At 44.1% G+C, this 16,061-nt stretch overlaps 1 protein-coding gene across 1 annotated transcript in view; it reads left to right on the plus strand.

The window, feature by feature from the left end:
• The first annotated feature begins 397 nt into the window (after nucleotides 1–397).
• Nucleotides 398–16,061, plus strand: part of ATP6V0D2 (ATPase H+ transporting V0 subunit d2) — a 56,749-nt gene continuing 41,085 nt past the window's right edge. The window contains exons 1-2 of the mRNA XM_069220435.1: nucleotides 398–623; nucleotides 10,984–11,155. Coding sequence (XP_069076536.1) covers nucleotides 494–623; nucleotides 10,984–11,155 — 302 coding nt within the window. The 5' untranslated portion in view covers nucleotides 398–493. The remainder of the gene's footprint in view (nucleotides 624–10,983; nucleotides 11,156–16,061) is intronic.

The following is a 16,061-nucleotide window of genomic DNA, read 5'->3' on the forward strand; positions in this document are numbered from 1 at the left end:
CTGGCCAGGGGCCTACCTATCATTAGGGCATCAGTGGCAGCGTGGCACAGGGGACCAGGGATGTGAGGGGGGCACTCTTCCATTAAGGCTGCCTTTTACAGCTCAACAGTAGGAGAGGGAGCCATTTTCTGTCATTGGATTGGGGCTCGTGGACACTTGTAGCGTCACTAATGTCCCAAAAGAGATATGCATGGTGTTTTTTTTGGTTAAGCGGCAGACTTCTATTTTTGCGTTAGTCGAAGCTGCTCTATGTAGTTTGTGTTCTCTCACTGGAACAGGACGGATTCAGTCAGTGCTTGGTTTACGACAGATGTTTGCATAATAAGAAAAGAGGAACAGACCGAAGACTGCAGGGAAGAAACCGGAAGAAACTAGCTACTAAATCCCACAGTGTCAGCTGATAGGAAATCACAGCCACTCGGTGCTCGTCATCTCGAGGGAGGCAGACGTTCCACCTTGCGTCCTGCGTGGAGAGGCTGCCCCTGGTTTCATCATGGCCAGCGGCTCGGAATTCTACTTTAATGTGGACCATGGCTACCTCGAGGGGCTGGTCCGAGGGTTCAAGGCCGGCATCCTGACAAGCACAGACTACGTCAACTTAGCGCAGTGTGAAACGCTGGAAGGTGAGGGTCGCAAAACCACCACTCTCTCTCTCTTCCCTCGTATCTCTGTGCGCTCCTTAGGGTCGAGGCTGAATGAATGAGGAGTGCGAGCAAAGCAAATCTTGAACAATGCTTGGCTAAACTATATAGTGCCGCTTGGAAGGGTCACTGGTCTCTAGGCACTAGGCCGTATATGGAAGACACCAATTTTGTTGCTACTTACATCTCTTGATCCCCTCACCCCCCCCCCCCCCCCCCCCCAGACCCCCCCACCGCAGCCTCAAAACAATTACCTTCACAGAACGGGGGCTAATGAAAAATTGTAAAAATGTCCTCTTGGTGACATGGTTAATTTGATAGATTGATGAATAAATAGAATCCAGCTTTTGTCAGAGATGGTGATACCAAGGGCCTACATCCCCCTAGCTATGGTTGAGATGCAGGCGGTGCTCTGGAGAGGGGAGCATGGTCTGCTCTGAAGTTCACCTTGTCTCTTATTGTAAAATCAAACTGAGTGTATCCGGGAACTACCAGTTACACTAGCACACTTTACGTGCTTGCACTAAACACACTGACACATTGGCAGAAACCAGGACAACACTGCCTAAACATGCTGGCTTTGTTTTTACTTGTTGTGTACACATTAACTAATTTACTTGCCGAGATTATGTGAAAAGGGTGACATGAATTCGGGACTTTTGATAACTTGGTGAAGTTTTTTGTGAAGTATTTTTTAAAATAGTAAATTAGTAAATTTTCAGAGGTTTAATTTTCTGGTTGCTTGCAATCAGTGGTAAGCCGAAGTGTAAAGTGTTTTCATTAATAACAGGTGAAGCCTGAACAATGACGCAGCAGATTAATAAAAATCAAAGCTGAGCGTGAACGAAACCTCAAAAAGACAAAACCGAGGTCCTTAGAGTAAAAATTGCCTTAAAGCGTAATCCAATCCGAAGTTCTTTTTTTCATTTAAAAAAAAAACATTTTACATGTTGGAAGTATCTAAAAGGCTTTTCAAAAGCCAAAGGCCGAAAAACAAAGAACGAGGAGGGTGGTGAGATTTCCCGGTATTTCGATGTGTTATTTAGTAGATATCTGTTGCTCACACATAAAGGTTCATCACCCTTTCTTCGGCTTCCCTTTTTGTCCACTCTGGGCCTGTGACCTGGAGCTCGCTACAGGTTCTCAAACACCTCTGTTTCTGTGAGCTACATGAGATTCCACTCCTTCCCCTTGCATGGGCCTGCTCGCTGCCCTCTACATTCACTTCTGCTTCCAGGCTTTACTATATTTCACGTAAAACTCCTTGCTGCCTCTTACCAGTGATGCAAATAACATCTGATCTCATCACTTCCTTGCAATTTGTGCAGTGTTGCCAGAATAATGGGCCTTTCTTGTGCAGTTCTACCAGGAGCTATTGGGTCATGACTTGCTTGTATCTGTGTGAGCGTCTATCAGTGCCCAAGTTTGGGAGACTGTAATTTGTTCACCGATTCCACCATCAAACGGACGGTTTATTGATTTTGCTCTGCTGTAGCCAGCATTTCTCAACTTGAGTTGCATGTATAGTTGGGAGATTCACTCAGTCAGCAGAGGACACAGAAGGGCCTTCAATTGTCTTTGTGTTTGTACTCAAAGTGATAGCAGCAGCTGCATGGAATATTTTGATTAATCTCATACATGCTGTCAGCCATCGATTGAGGATGCCCTGGTACTACATCACCTAGTCTACACTCCGAGAGAAAGAGCCCTCTGGGCCATTTGCCCCTCAGAGGCGTGGGTTACAGGAGGAGCCGCGGAGCCGCTCATGTAATTGAGAAGGTCCAGGAACTACAGTGGTTGTGACGTTAATAGAGGTTATTGCCTTATTTGCATGCAGCATTACCCCATGCGAGTGAAAGAATCCCCTTCGACTGCCTGTTCTACCAATCCAGGAGCATGTGGCTGACCTGAGCAGGCTCCACTCATAGAATGAGCTCATGGCAGGTGGGTGTAAGGATATGTTTGAGGATGACACCTAAATAGTGATTGTGGATCTCATTCTCACACAAATAAAGGTGTTTCAAGTTTTAGAGCCAGATATATCAAGCAATTTTAAGAAATCACTATTTAAGAAATGCAAAATGGGATGTATGAAGATTGCGAGTCGGTAATAGTGATTTCTTAAAATTCGCAATCGCTATTACCAATTAGAGAATGGGACTCCATTCATCCCTATGGGCCTGCAGGCCCATAGGTGCAAATGGTTTTGCTTTACCTAATTTGCAAATTCCAGTTAGGAATTCGCAAATTAGGAAATGCAAACCCCAGGGTGCTGGGGGCCTAAGGACCCCTTTGATGCACCCCAAAAAATATTTGCGGACATGTCATTTTTAAAGGGGTACACACACTATTTTCACTGGGTGGACACCTTCCTCCCTGCCAAGAAGTTTGGCCCCACTGTAAAACACTGAATTTGTCGCTGTGTAATTTTCAGACACCGGGACATATTCAGGAGCGCCTGCACATTGTCTGCTTTCGATCTGAGCAACAATGTGCAAGCGACGAGGGGGTCTTTCCAAGTCAAGACTCCAGCTGGCCCATAACAACAGCCAGCTTTAAGGGCCCATCCGGCCTTTCTTTGTTGGAGTGCCCTTGATGGAAGCTATCTGGAGCCTCACCTCTTGATGCAAATACAGTGGAGGGGAAATAAAATGCCAGCACTTTGCATCTGCTTGAGCAGCATGCTTTTGACTTTGTTTTAGTCCCTGTTAATGAGCGATATGCATACACTGTAAGACTGTCAAATGTGTTTGTCTCCCCCAGTTTTTGCACAATAAATAACTTATATACTGCTATTTTATTTCTGTTAAAGCACTATTCATTAAAATGCTGGGTGTCAGAGCACTTTACATCACACGCGCTCATTACATTGACAAAAATCATACACATATGTACATCAGTGTTCAGGATATGTTACATAAGAAAGTGAGGGTTGCAAGGTGTAGAAGTCACATATCACCCTTCATAGCTTACTGAGATATATTAGTAGGATTACAATTTATGAACTGCAGTTAAGAAAAGTATCTCTGTGTTAAAAGCAGTAACTCACTCACCTATCTATGTAAAAAAAAAACTGTCATCCGCATGTTACATGCTGTGCTTTGCAGAAGGCACATTAACCCTCAATGCTACTTTCAGTCAAAACGGGGTGCCTATGCAAAACACAGATCTTTCCAGCAAATACCAAAGTTATCTTAACATTCCTTCAGATGTACTGGAAAGTCAGAGATCTCTGCAGCAGGTGCCTTAACCCCATAAGATATTTCATAACTCAGACTTTGCAACCAATTGAGCAGAACAGATTTACTGTCCTGTTTCTCCTTGTTACCAATTTTGTGTGGGAGAGATTTTACAAAAAAAGGCCCATATTTATGGGCTTTGTGGTGCAGGGCAGCACAGCAAGTCCCCTTACTATGATACCCTGCATCACAGGAAAAGAGCAGGAATATGCCATATTTATCCAATATGGCATTCCTGTCCTTTCCCTCTGCGCCGGCACCCTTTTGGCAGCCTAGCACCAACACAGGCAACCTTGCACCATGGTGCAAGGGTGCCTGCGTTGCATGCAGGATTGTTTTTGAGTTAAAAGAGACACCTTCCTGCACAAAAACAATCCTGAGAGGCTTTTTCCTCTACACATAGAAAGAGGAAAAAACAAGGAGAAATAAAGATATTTCTCCTTGTTATGCCTCTCCTGGGTAGGTGTACGATTCTGGCACATTCCTAGATTTACAAGTCCTTGTTATTCTGGACATGCGTCAGAATCTATGGGAGTTGCGTGGGATAACCCACCACAATGCCCATGGAACGCCTACCCAGGGCAGAGTAAGAAAATGCAAGGATTGTGCTGCATTGCCTTACTCCATATTTTTGAAGCAATTTAAAGCCATGCAAAATTACTTTGCGTGGCTTCAAAAATATGACTTAGTGGTTTGGGCCATGCATGTACCACACTGCGTGGTGCAAGCATGGTGCAACCCATTCATAAATAAGCCCCAAAATGTATAAGTTGAGGCGCAGGTTTTGCATCAGAGTTGCGTCACTTTTCTGGCATAACCCTGATGCAAAATATGTTTTGGGATTTCAGTGCCTCACACATTCCAGTTGCATGGATTTGTTAAGAAACAAAACATGAATGGAAGGCAGCACATTGCCCTGCGTTGTGTTACCTTGTGTCAGGTATGCGTTACATGCACAGGCAGCTAAAGCAATTTAACTTACATGGAAATGTGCTGCATATGGACTGTTATGCCTTGCGGAGATAGTTTGTTCAGTCCTTTGGTAAAGTAAGCTATATGCAACAAAAGCAAACAGTTTATGTGTAGCTTACAAAAATGATTTTTCTGTCTAAATGAGGAGTGTTTGCATATACTTCTGATAGACCTGCTAAACATACGTGTGAGGGCTTAATACATGATGTCACTTCTTACGATGTCACTTCCTGAAAAGTCATAGGTGGTGCTGTTACTTCCTGTTATGTCACTCCCTATAATGCCACGTAGGACGTTAGGCGCCGTAATGTCACTTGCATACTGCCTAACTTGATGAGCGCCCCCGCTTCTGTTTTTTAGGACTTGTGCCCTGTATTAAACTCAGACTTCGCAGCAGTTACAATTGCTGGTCGTACATTCATTGCAGCCCCTTCAAAGGCACCTGCTTTGTGATAAAGCATAAGAGCGTTAGCTTTCTCGGCTCCGCGTGCGCGTATGTCCTCCGTGACCTTGAAAGACCGCGAGCGGCACGTGTTTTGTAAGCAGACTGTGCTTTTCCTCTGGTTGTTTGGCGACAAGCACGGCTTCCCCAGGGTTGGTTCGCGCTGGTGAGGCTCGGTCTGGTTCACTGGGTTACCAACCGTGCAGGTTTACAGCAGAAACAGATGTTTGTTTGTACGCTCACAAGTTTTATGTTCTCATTGCATGAATAGGAATGATTCATGACTACAATGTCCATAGTGCAACGTGAGAGCAAATGAGAAGGAGGGCTTCTAAAGACCAGGCCCTCTCGCGATAGCCTCGTGTGACTCATGGAAGGGGTGAAAACGTCATGGCTGTATTTCAGTGGGTGACATGAAGCAGTGAGTAGGACTGGCCTTTGGATGGTGCATGTAGACAACATCCACATACATCGGCGTCCATCACATCGTCATGCAGATATGTAGAAAGAACAACACACATACATCCATGCACACGGAAAATCAGGCTGGTTATCATAGTTGCAATGACCGGAGCAAGGGCAATCTCCACTCAGCTTCCAATGGTAGCTAGAGGAAAATTGGTTACAATAATATTTGTATCCACTTTAGCTCTTTCTCATGGCTCTAAATCGCCCCATTAGTCTTACGTGAAGATTACAGTTTTGAAATCGGGCAGTATAATATAGTTTTCATCCCTAGGTTAATAACATGAGTACCATTGTATTTTGTTTTGTTCAGCGGCTGTGTGTGTGCCAGGGAGAGAGAGAGGGAGAGAGAAAGAGACTGTGTGTGAATGTGCTAAACTGCGTGAGTGTGTGTGTGTCAGGGTTCTAGCGCTTTAAAGCAAATATTTTTTTTAAACGAAGTACCTTCAACTGAATATCTTGCCAATGGTTTTATAACTCAATAATACAGTTCGGCATCTGTTATGGCTTCAACGAGGTACATAGAAATATAAATGATCCCCTCAGTTTTAAAGCAGAAAAGATTATTTCCAAGTTGTGACACCTTTAAATTAATACTCACTTAAGACTATTCATAAATCATACCCATGGACCTTTTTGAGAAATTAAACTGGACCCTAGGTTATGTCCTAACAGAGAGAGCATTACTGCCAAAATGTGGCATGTTATATACTTATTGTGACTGCTTGAAACCCAAGTAGGAGTGTCCCCGTGCTTATATAACGTGCACCGGCAAAGCCAATAGATCTCACCTTTGGGACCTATTGACTTTGCCAGTAGTTGTTATCCTGTTAGCATTCCCAATGCCAAACAGCATGGTTAAAAATAAATAACTTCAGATTCTGCCGGACAATTTTTGTAGAGGTAATCCGTGGTTGATAGTGACAATGTTAAACACTCCTTTATCCAGGAACGAAAATCCTGGAGTAAAGAGTGTGATAATTAAAAAGGGACATTTCAAAGAGTCTAAAATAAACCTGCAAGAAAGAGCTGCATCAAACCAAGTACATTTAAACGCCACACTGTCCTGGTGTTTCACATGATATCTGAGTTCTTCTGGCGTAATCATACCTGATGGGAAAGGTATGACTAAGTATCAGTTTATATTTTAATGGAAAGCAATTTAAAAATGGAAACACTCCTGTTGAAAGCTGGTGGCAATAGTGAGCATAAGACAGCGAGCGTATGAGTGAATATAATAAATGCTTCTATGCAATGTCTTTCAGGTCTGCAAACGAGTGAATAGAGCTGCGGCCTTGCCTCTTATTAACTACTCTCATGACTGAAGGCACTTGTCTGAGGTACAAGTGAATATATGGCTGCACTTATGGCTCGTCTAGTATGTGCACAGCATTAATGCTGTTCTCCATGCTCTTGAAGGAACAGTGTTAAACCTCAGTAAGCCTGGGCACCTTAAATGGTGCTATGACACTCAAGTACTGCCATAGACAGAGCTCTTCGCAAGACTGTTGTTGTGTTTACAAATCCTTGAATGTGAATAAATAGTACTATCAATGACTACTCATACTTAAAAGAACAGTGCTATGCCAAAAACTATTGGGACTAAAACACTGATGAAGGGTGTCATGGGAAGAGGCACAGTAACGCCTATAAACATCAAACATTGAACAACAATAAATGGTGCAGAGTGCCCCTTGAGTCTTTCATGTTAATGTTGGGTGCTATAAAATAAAAAAAATTGACAAGGCTGTTTTTTTCCCTTTTTTGTGACTGACTCGAGTTGGATCAGCAACTAAAAAGAAAAACAAATACAGAAAATATTATTTATTTTATAAAACAAGTGTGAGGAAAGCAATATGGGTGTGGAGCACTAAAAACAATGGGAACCAAAGTCTATCAAAGGTGCGCTCATCTCTGCATCTAAATGCCCTTATACTCTCTTGCATATTACAGGCACTAGTGCAACATATACAGTACTCTGCAGGGGTGCAAGCTGAACAAAGCTACTGAATAGTCCTGAAAAATCATGTGAGGTGCAATGTCCAGTATTAAAGGCCAGCAAATTTGTGCCGCAGGCTTGAAAGTGCACAGACATGCACACTCTTGCTTCTGTGTTATTGTGCTGGCAATTTCCACCCACCACGATTGTACTGTTTTCCCAGCCTATCTTCCTTTTCATAGCAGCAGACTCCCATTGCAGTGACCAGCTATGGCGAAACTGAAATCCAAGCCACTAACAGTGTGTATTACAAGAATGGTATGTTTAAAGCAGAAGCGTCATGTAAGCTGTGTCCCATGGCATAATGCGCACTGTTTTGGAGCTAAGAGAAAATTGGGAGAGGGGAGCAGCAGCTCTTGGATGTGCTCTATGGTAGGCGCAGGTTGGACTGGCCTCTTGGCAGGACAAGAGTTGGCTGTGACCATGTTGAGGCAGCTCCAAAATCTGTGCAGAGAGAATCCTTTGAGAGACGCAACACAGAGGAAAGGGTGGGGTTTATGGGTGTGAGAAAACAACGGACTGCTGAAGAAACAAGCATTTAGAATGCAATAGTCTCATGTTTGCTCGAGTTAGAGCTCATAGCTTTGTAAATTACTGACTGAACTTTTATTGCCACCCAGACTGAAAATAACAAGAGGAAGAGAGCGAGAGTGAGCTGGCCCTGGAAAAGCCCCCCTCTGATGTTGGTTTATGTTTACAGAGGGAGCTGGTGGGGAGGAGGGACTGAACACACACCCACAGTGCAAGGCAAACAGGCCAATACTGAAAGAACAAGTCCCCTTCAGAAGAGATAAACAGGACATAGCGTCATTACACAGTACTTTGTGCTGCTCCCAAAGTGAGAAAAGGCAGGACAAAGAGGCAGAAAGACAAAGAAAGTTTCAATCTAAAATGTCCTAGGAACTTGGGGCCAGATGTACAAACCTTTTTTCGCAAAAAGCACATCACGATGCCCAATCCCCGTTTTGCGAGTCAGTAACCTGGTTACCGACTCGCAGAATAGGACTGTTCCCCTTCCTAATTGCGAGTCGCAGCGCAATTCTGTATTGTTTTGTGACCGTGAACGCGGTCACAAAGCAATCGCAGTTACCACCGGTGTCACACTGGTGGTAACCCATTTGCAAAGGGGAAGGGGTCCGCATGGGACCCCTTCCCCTTTGTGAATGGCATGAAAAAAACATTTTCAGAGCAGGCCTAAGGACCACTGCCTGCTCTGAAAAAATGAAACGAAAACGTTTAATTTTTTTAGTTTTGTAATGCATCTCGTTTTCCTTCAAGGAAAACGGGCTGCATTACAAAAAAAACTGCTTTATTTAAAAGCAGTCACAGACATGGTGTTCTGCTGTCTCCAGCAGGCCACCATCCCTGTGAGTGCCGCCACTCGCAAGGAGGTCGCAAATTGCGACCCACCTCCTTAATATTAATGAGGTGGGCCTTTGCGACCCCCTTGCGAGTCGGAGATGGTGTCAGGGACACCATCCTACATTCTGGATTGCGAGTCGCAAATTGCGAGTCGGTCTGAGTCGCAATTTGCGAGTCGCAATCCAGATTTTAGCTACACCTGGCCCTTAATTCTTTATTTGCGGGTTGTCTAAAGACTTGCCTTGTAACTACAGGCCACTTGAGAGTGAGAGGTTAGCACCTGTCCAGGGAACTGGAGGAAAGTCTTTCGACAAGGACACATTTTTCAGTAGTGTGTCACACCTGATCCCATATGTGTTGGATACCTGATCTAAAATAGGAGAGATGCTAGTCATACTTGACTTAACAACATGGTGGGTGTGTTGTTCGAGGAGAACTATGCTTGATTGCTGCCTGGAGTAGGTTCCTGGATACAGGAATTGTGAATCACTGTATGGGAATGAAGTAGCACATCATTTAGAAGTGGGAGTGGACCGATGGAGGGTCAATTATAGGTAGATAAAGGTAACAGCTGCTAGTCCTAGTTTGCATTTTGCTACTCCTGGCTTTGCTCTTACTAACCCAGATTTCAGAAATCATGAGGGTTGTAGCAGGCACAGAATTTGAACAAGGCTTATTACCTCTGCTTAGTTTCTGCACATTTCTCTGCTTACCCTTTCCTTAGCCATTGAGCACTGATAGGAGGCTATTGGTTATACCCAGCGGCGGCTCCTCTGCTATGGCGGAGGAGCATTGCCCCCCGCCAGCAGCCAGGGCCGGCGTAAACAAAAATCACCTATTACATGGAAGATCCCCACCTTCTGTGACAGTCTTTTTTAGCGCTCCTCCACCCCATGACCACCTCCTCAGATTCCCTCACTACCACCCAGCAAATGTGCCACTCATCTCTCCATAGCCCTCCTTTCACTTACATTAATTTGTTTTAAAGCCCTTATAAAGGCTGGGTTTACTAATTCACTCAGCTATCCACATAAAATATAGTTCTGTTCTTTGTAGCAGGCACATTAACCCTCTATGCTATTCTTATCTCTCTCCCCAGCAGGAACATTAATCACAAGAGGTACCTTGACATTTTAATTGCTTCCTGGAGGATGGAGCACAAATAATTTTTCAGCAGGTGCTTTTAAATGCAGGTTTTGCAAGTTATTGCTAAACAAAGCCCCCCTAACGTCAGCGACCCCCAATCCAGGTTAGCACCGGGTGTGGCTGCACCACTCACACTGCCCTAAATTCGGCCCTGCCGGCAGCAGCTTCTGCAAACCTTTTACAACGAAACGTTAATAAACCATGTTTTGTATGATTTTGTTGTTAAAGGGGTGAGGCATCGGGGTGATGGGAATTAGGGATGTCCTCAGGGCGCATATGTACTGCCAAATACACATGCGCACTGTGCTCTCTCTAGCCCAGCACTATGTTGCCAGACTGGTGAGAGCAAGCACAGGCCCAGCCAGGGCGCCCCCAGCCAATCCTAACACTGCTCTGAGTAGCATCAGGATTGGCCGCAGGGCAGGCTGGGTGTCTGTGCCTCCTGTCAGGAAGAAGGAGCAACAGCACGGCGACAAAGCAAGGAAGGTAAGTTTTAATTTAAAAAAAATATGATTTCATGTTTATGATTTAATGTTTATTCACCCGCCAACTCCCCCCAATGCCGCCCGTTCCTTCACAGCGCAGCGAGCTGCAAATGGCTATACCCCAAAGCAACGTTGATGGCCTTTGCCATTTTGGGCATTTTGAGGTATGTTTTCTTTGCAGTCTGTAAATCCTCACATTCGTATCAGTTTGATGTTTTTAATTGTATTTCAGATTTAAAGTTACACCTGCAGTCCACTGACTATGGCAGCTTCCTGGCGAATGAGACCGGCCCGTTGACTGTGTCCACCATCGATGACAAATTGAAGGAAAAACTGTTGACAGAATTTCATTACTTCAGAAACCATGCCTTTGAGCCGCTTGCTACTTTTCTGAACTTCATCACGTGAGTGGCTTTTTGCAGCTGGCTGGAGGTGGTCTCATTCATATACAGATAGTTGGGGTTGGAATAGCAGACACAGACGGGAGATCTCGGTTGTTGCATTTGGCAGAAAAACTTTCGATTACACAAATTGAGGTTGATTTAGTGAACTGTATATGTTTGCTTCTCTGCGTGATGTTAGTGATGGGCAAATGAACGCAATAGCTTCCTTTGGTCTTAATTGGTAAAAGGTACCTTATTTAGAGTTGGGTGGTGATGTAGCTTTGCCTTTCAAATGACACAGAACCATGCTGGTTACTGATAGATCTCTTGTGGCGGGACTGGTTCCCACGTTCTCTTCCTGGTCTTACTGGGAGACACCATCTTGTGAATCCTAATTTGGAGGTCTGAGGCCGCACAGGAGTTATGTGATAGTGCAGATATACAGAAGAAGATGCCCTCTTCCATCTCGTGGTAGCTGTGAGTAGTTATGTGTCATCAGCAGTCCAACTGATCTTTCCCTCTACATTGGCTTAGCCTGCTCCTGCTGTGGTGCTGACGTCCATGGCCATGCTCTGTGCCTTAGCCCTCACTTGCCCTTTCTGACCCCCGGCCCTGCCTTTGCGACCCCTGACCTCAGAAGGGGCAAAATCAGTGCCAGGAACACAGTGGCAGCTCGTCCTCATAAACATCGGTTGGGGCTACACTATGTTTTCTGTCAACATGTTACTACACTAATACTAAGTAAGGTTTCATTGATCACTGCTAGTGCAATAACAAATGGAGTACAATTAGCTGGAATATAGCTTCCCTGGCAGCTGAGCTATGTAAAAAAATGCGCTTAAATGTATGTTGTGTGCATGCAGACCATGTCATTAGGAACTTGAGCATTAAACTGGGGCATCTAGGGAAGAACTCTCTGCAGAATGTTTCCTAGTTTAATTTAATGTAACCAAATAAAAGGACAATTCTGCTGCCACATCGCATCAGCAACTATGTGTGATTAAGCACTGTCGGTAATGAGGAGCAATAAATAAGGTTCTACCCTCTGCAAACCCTAGTCAAATCGCTTGGAAAGTTTGCCTCCCCGGTACCTGTGAGATGGCTCCCCGGTGTCTGTGAGAAATGGGGCGACATTTCCTAAGAAAGGAGGTCGTCCCTTTTCAGAGAAAATATAGTAGTTTTCTAGAGACCACTGCAGGGGAACGAGTGTCTTGTCTTATTTGAGTGAATCGATAACAAGCATTCAACCTCTGGAGTTTAAAGAGAAAACAGCAGCTTTAAAAACAGACCATCATTCGTTTCACGTGTATGGTTTCCAGAAGAAACAACCTTATCACACCTGGTGTTTCAATAGTTCAGACTTTACATGTGACACGAAGCGTGCAGGACGAACGTGTTTGTGCAGAAAGGTGATCTGGAACACATTTGATTGAAGTGGCCAGCATTTAGTGAATGTGGCACATTGATACGTCCCCTCTTATGTGCTAAGTTGTTTGTTAAGGTCTGCTCCACTATTCAAGTTACTTCTGTAAGAGTGTGCACCTTACTAATGGGTAATTCAGGGGCCTCACATTCTGAGCAAACGAGAGCTCCTGAAGACAATTAACTGCTGCCACATCTGCCTGAACTTTGGACATGCTATAATGGATTTTACCTGCATTAAGAGATGTAGTCCAATTGGATTTATGTAGCGCTTACTGCCCCTGACGAGGCGTTGAAACGCTTTATAGTAGGTAGCACTCTGCAAAACAAAGTTCGTGGTTAATCCCGTGCTTATTAGTCAGTGTTGTGTATTGTTGGTTATTGGGTTCGACTTGTGCTCTTAAGAAACTGTCAGAAGCATGTCCTCCTGTTTCATACGGTAGATTCGTTTTATTGAAGTTTCTTGGGATACAAGATGTAATTATTATAATAAACAATTGGTATACAATGTTATCTTCAATATTATCAGATCAACAAATCCCCAACAAGCCCCCACCCCCACTGCTGCTCTTATATCAGGTCTCTCGATAAGTAGTAAGGGATAATCTTGTGTGGGTGGATAGTGAAGGAGTGTCAGGGAAAGCTTGACTCACATCAGGGCCCCACACCTCCCCCCTGCTGTGGTGACAATGCCCCCCCCCTGGGACCATCTCTGTTGACCCCTCTGGGGCGACAGCATCTGGGGGTTCTTTCAAATCAGAACGTATGGCTGCCCAGGTTCTTAGGTCATCCTCCAATCTGTCATCTTTACGGATACAATTAATGCATACACAGGCATCTGGCATGCACGTTCATGCATGTTTCATGTGTATCTCTCATTGGCTGACACAATATTGTGAATGTAAGATTCGATAGGTGAGCAAAGTTTTGCTATATATAACTCCACCTATATGTACTTTGACGATATATATATCTTCAAGGTACTTACGTGTGGAGTTAAAATCTAGTAAATCTATGCTTACCTATTTGCACTTACTTTCTCGATATTTTGGTCCTCAATATTTTTGACACACTATTAAGTCCACACAAAATTTCTGTTTCTGATATTCAGTCAGTGATCCCTTGGTGGGATTAGTATTTTGAAGACTAAGGTTATTAATTCATAGAGTTTTTCTATTGAGTTTATTTGTTCTAGCTGAGTATTTATGAATAGTTGTGATTCCAATTTACAGCATGTTTAGTTTGTACCACTGTTTGTACGTTGTAGTGGAGTGGGTGGATTCAGTTGATATTTTATTTGGGATCTTCAATGAGAAGGTGGGGAACTTCCACGTAAATAGTGAATTTTGTTGAATAGTGATTAGCTCTAGGTTGGAGAAAATTACATCCAATCTATGACCTACTATATGAATAGATCCAGAGGAGATATCTTGTAAGTTGTGTGCTTTTAGTTGTGTGGTTTCAGTCCTGATATGATTGTATTTGATCCCAATGCTCAGCATCCAGCATGCATCCAGGCCCTTTATAAGTCATGTGGCAGATACCCTAACGTATTGTCTGGTGGGCAGCTCACACATTACAAAAGGCTCCACATGTTCCTGTGCACATCTGGTTGTAATCAATGCATGATGGGGTGTAGTTACCCACCAGGGTAACTACCTCAGTGGGTAGAACAGCTGATCTACCGACACCTTGGTCTGGGAGAAGTCAAGATACAGGCATGGCCTCCACAAAGGAACCTATGAATAGAAAGGACATCCCTGTTGGTCCTGATTGGCTCCATACATGAAATGACAAAGTAACGTCACCAGAATTGTTCAGAACACTTCACACATGGAGGAAGGAATTGCCTGAGTTTGACACTGACACCATTATTTGAAGAAAAAAAACTTTCTGTAGGGGCTGAGTTTCACTTCATGAAGGCAATTAGGGAACAGGAGGGCAAATCCAGCCCTGAAGGCAGAGTCTCTATCTCTCACTCTTTCTCTCCCTCTCTCTCCCTCTCATCCTCTGTTTGTCTGTCTTTCTTTTTCTGTTCCTGCACATCAAGGGAGAGGCAAGGTGTGATGCTGAGGTGCTGAGCTGCTGAGCTGCTGAGCTGCTGTCCTCTAGGCCTGGATACAAACCTAATTCTGAGGATCCACTAGTCTGGGGATGTCTGGAGAGCATTAGATCTCTCATGTGTTGGGTTAGAATGATTTCCACTTCACCCATTTCAGCTGCGAAACCCAGAGTCCACCAGTTTTCCAACCAGTCTGTTCTTCTATGCACATTATGTATTCCCCCTATCCAGGCCACATCACCAGAGATTATGATTTTTCTCATTTCCTTCTACTCACAGAGTGTCTATTGGTTAGTAGTACATTTCAGGGTAAAACTGGTCATACTGGATATACGGAGATGGTGTACGCATTTTATTACCACGTACAAATATGTATTAACAATTGCCTTTCTTCTAAAGTTAGTGTATAATATTATTTATATTGTGTATTGCTGGGATTGTTCCCACTCCATATTCCATCCTGTTGCTCCACAGGGTTTCTGAGTCCCTAGGTGGGGTATAATCATCTCACAAACAACCCTCACTAGGGATAAGAACATCATACAATTATGCAGGAGGATTTTATTGGCCCCTATATTCTGACCTACTTCCCACCTCAGGTGAACCTCTACCGTAGTGAGCCCGTTACCCCTGGTGAAGCCAGTGAACAATAACTTCTATTGTTGTCTAGCTTTCCATAGCTCGGCCAAAATCCTGTCTTTATTGATGATTGACTTTAAATTGTACAGAGTTGCATATGTCTCCAGTAGGATATATACTGTTGATATGTTTCAACTTGAGCAAGGTATTCTGAGGGTCATTTAAACATGGGGTTAGGCGGCAGTGGGACGTTTGCCTTAAAATAAGACATCTACCAAACAATGCCCCCCACATCCACCCACACCTGTGTTCCACCACCTGATTTAGATAGTGTGGGGGAGGCACAGTGCTGCCAGTGGGATAACCCATTTATCAGCCTTTGCACCAGAGGAAAGGGCATTCGATGTGTCACTCAGAAGCCATTCTCATTGGTAGTCCTTCTGTCTGGGATGCCACTGAAACCATGCTGGTGCGAGATAGCTAACCTTCTAAATGTCCCACTAGCAATGGTGGAGACTTCCAGCCCATATGGGACAAGACCTATGCACGTCCTGCAAATGGACCACAGCTTTAGAGGGTCTATATACAGGACACCTGTAGGTGACAGAAGTTCTGCCAGGTCACATTGGTATTGCAAAACTTCTCCTCAGCTTGTTTTTTCCCTGAAGCTGCTCCCCAGTGCATGCATGGCACATTTTAGGATAAAAAGGTCTACCACAGCGGCAGTCATCTCTAAATCTGGCAGCACATGCACCCAACTGCTGTTGAGGAAGAGGCATTATCATTTCTAGTTCACAAGGTAAGGTCACCCTCAGAAGATACATTTTTGAAAATACTGCAAGTAAAGAGCAGCAAAGCACTGGA

Source organism: Pleurodeles waltl, chromosome 2_2 (assembly GCF_031143425.1).
Source record: "Pleurodeles waltl isolate 20211129_DDA chromosome 2_2, aPleWal1.hap1.20221129, whole genome shotgun sequence".
Classification (NCBI taxonomy): Eukaryota; Metazoa; Chordata; class Amphibia; order Caudata; family Salamandridae; genus Pleurodeles; species Pleurodeles waltl.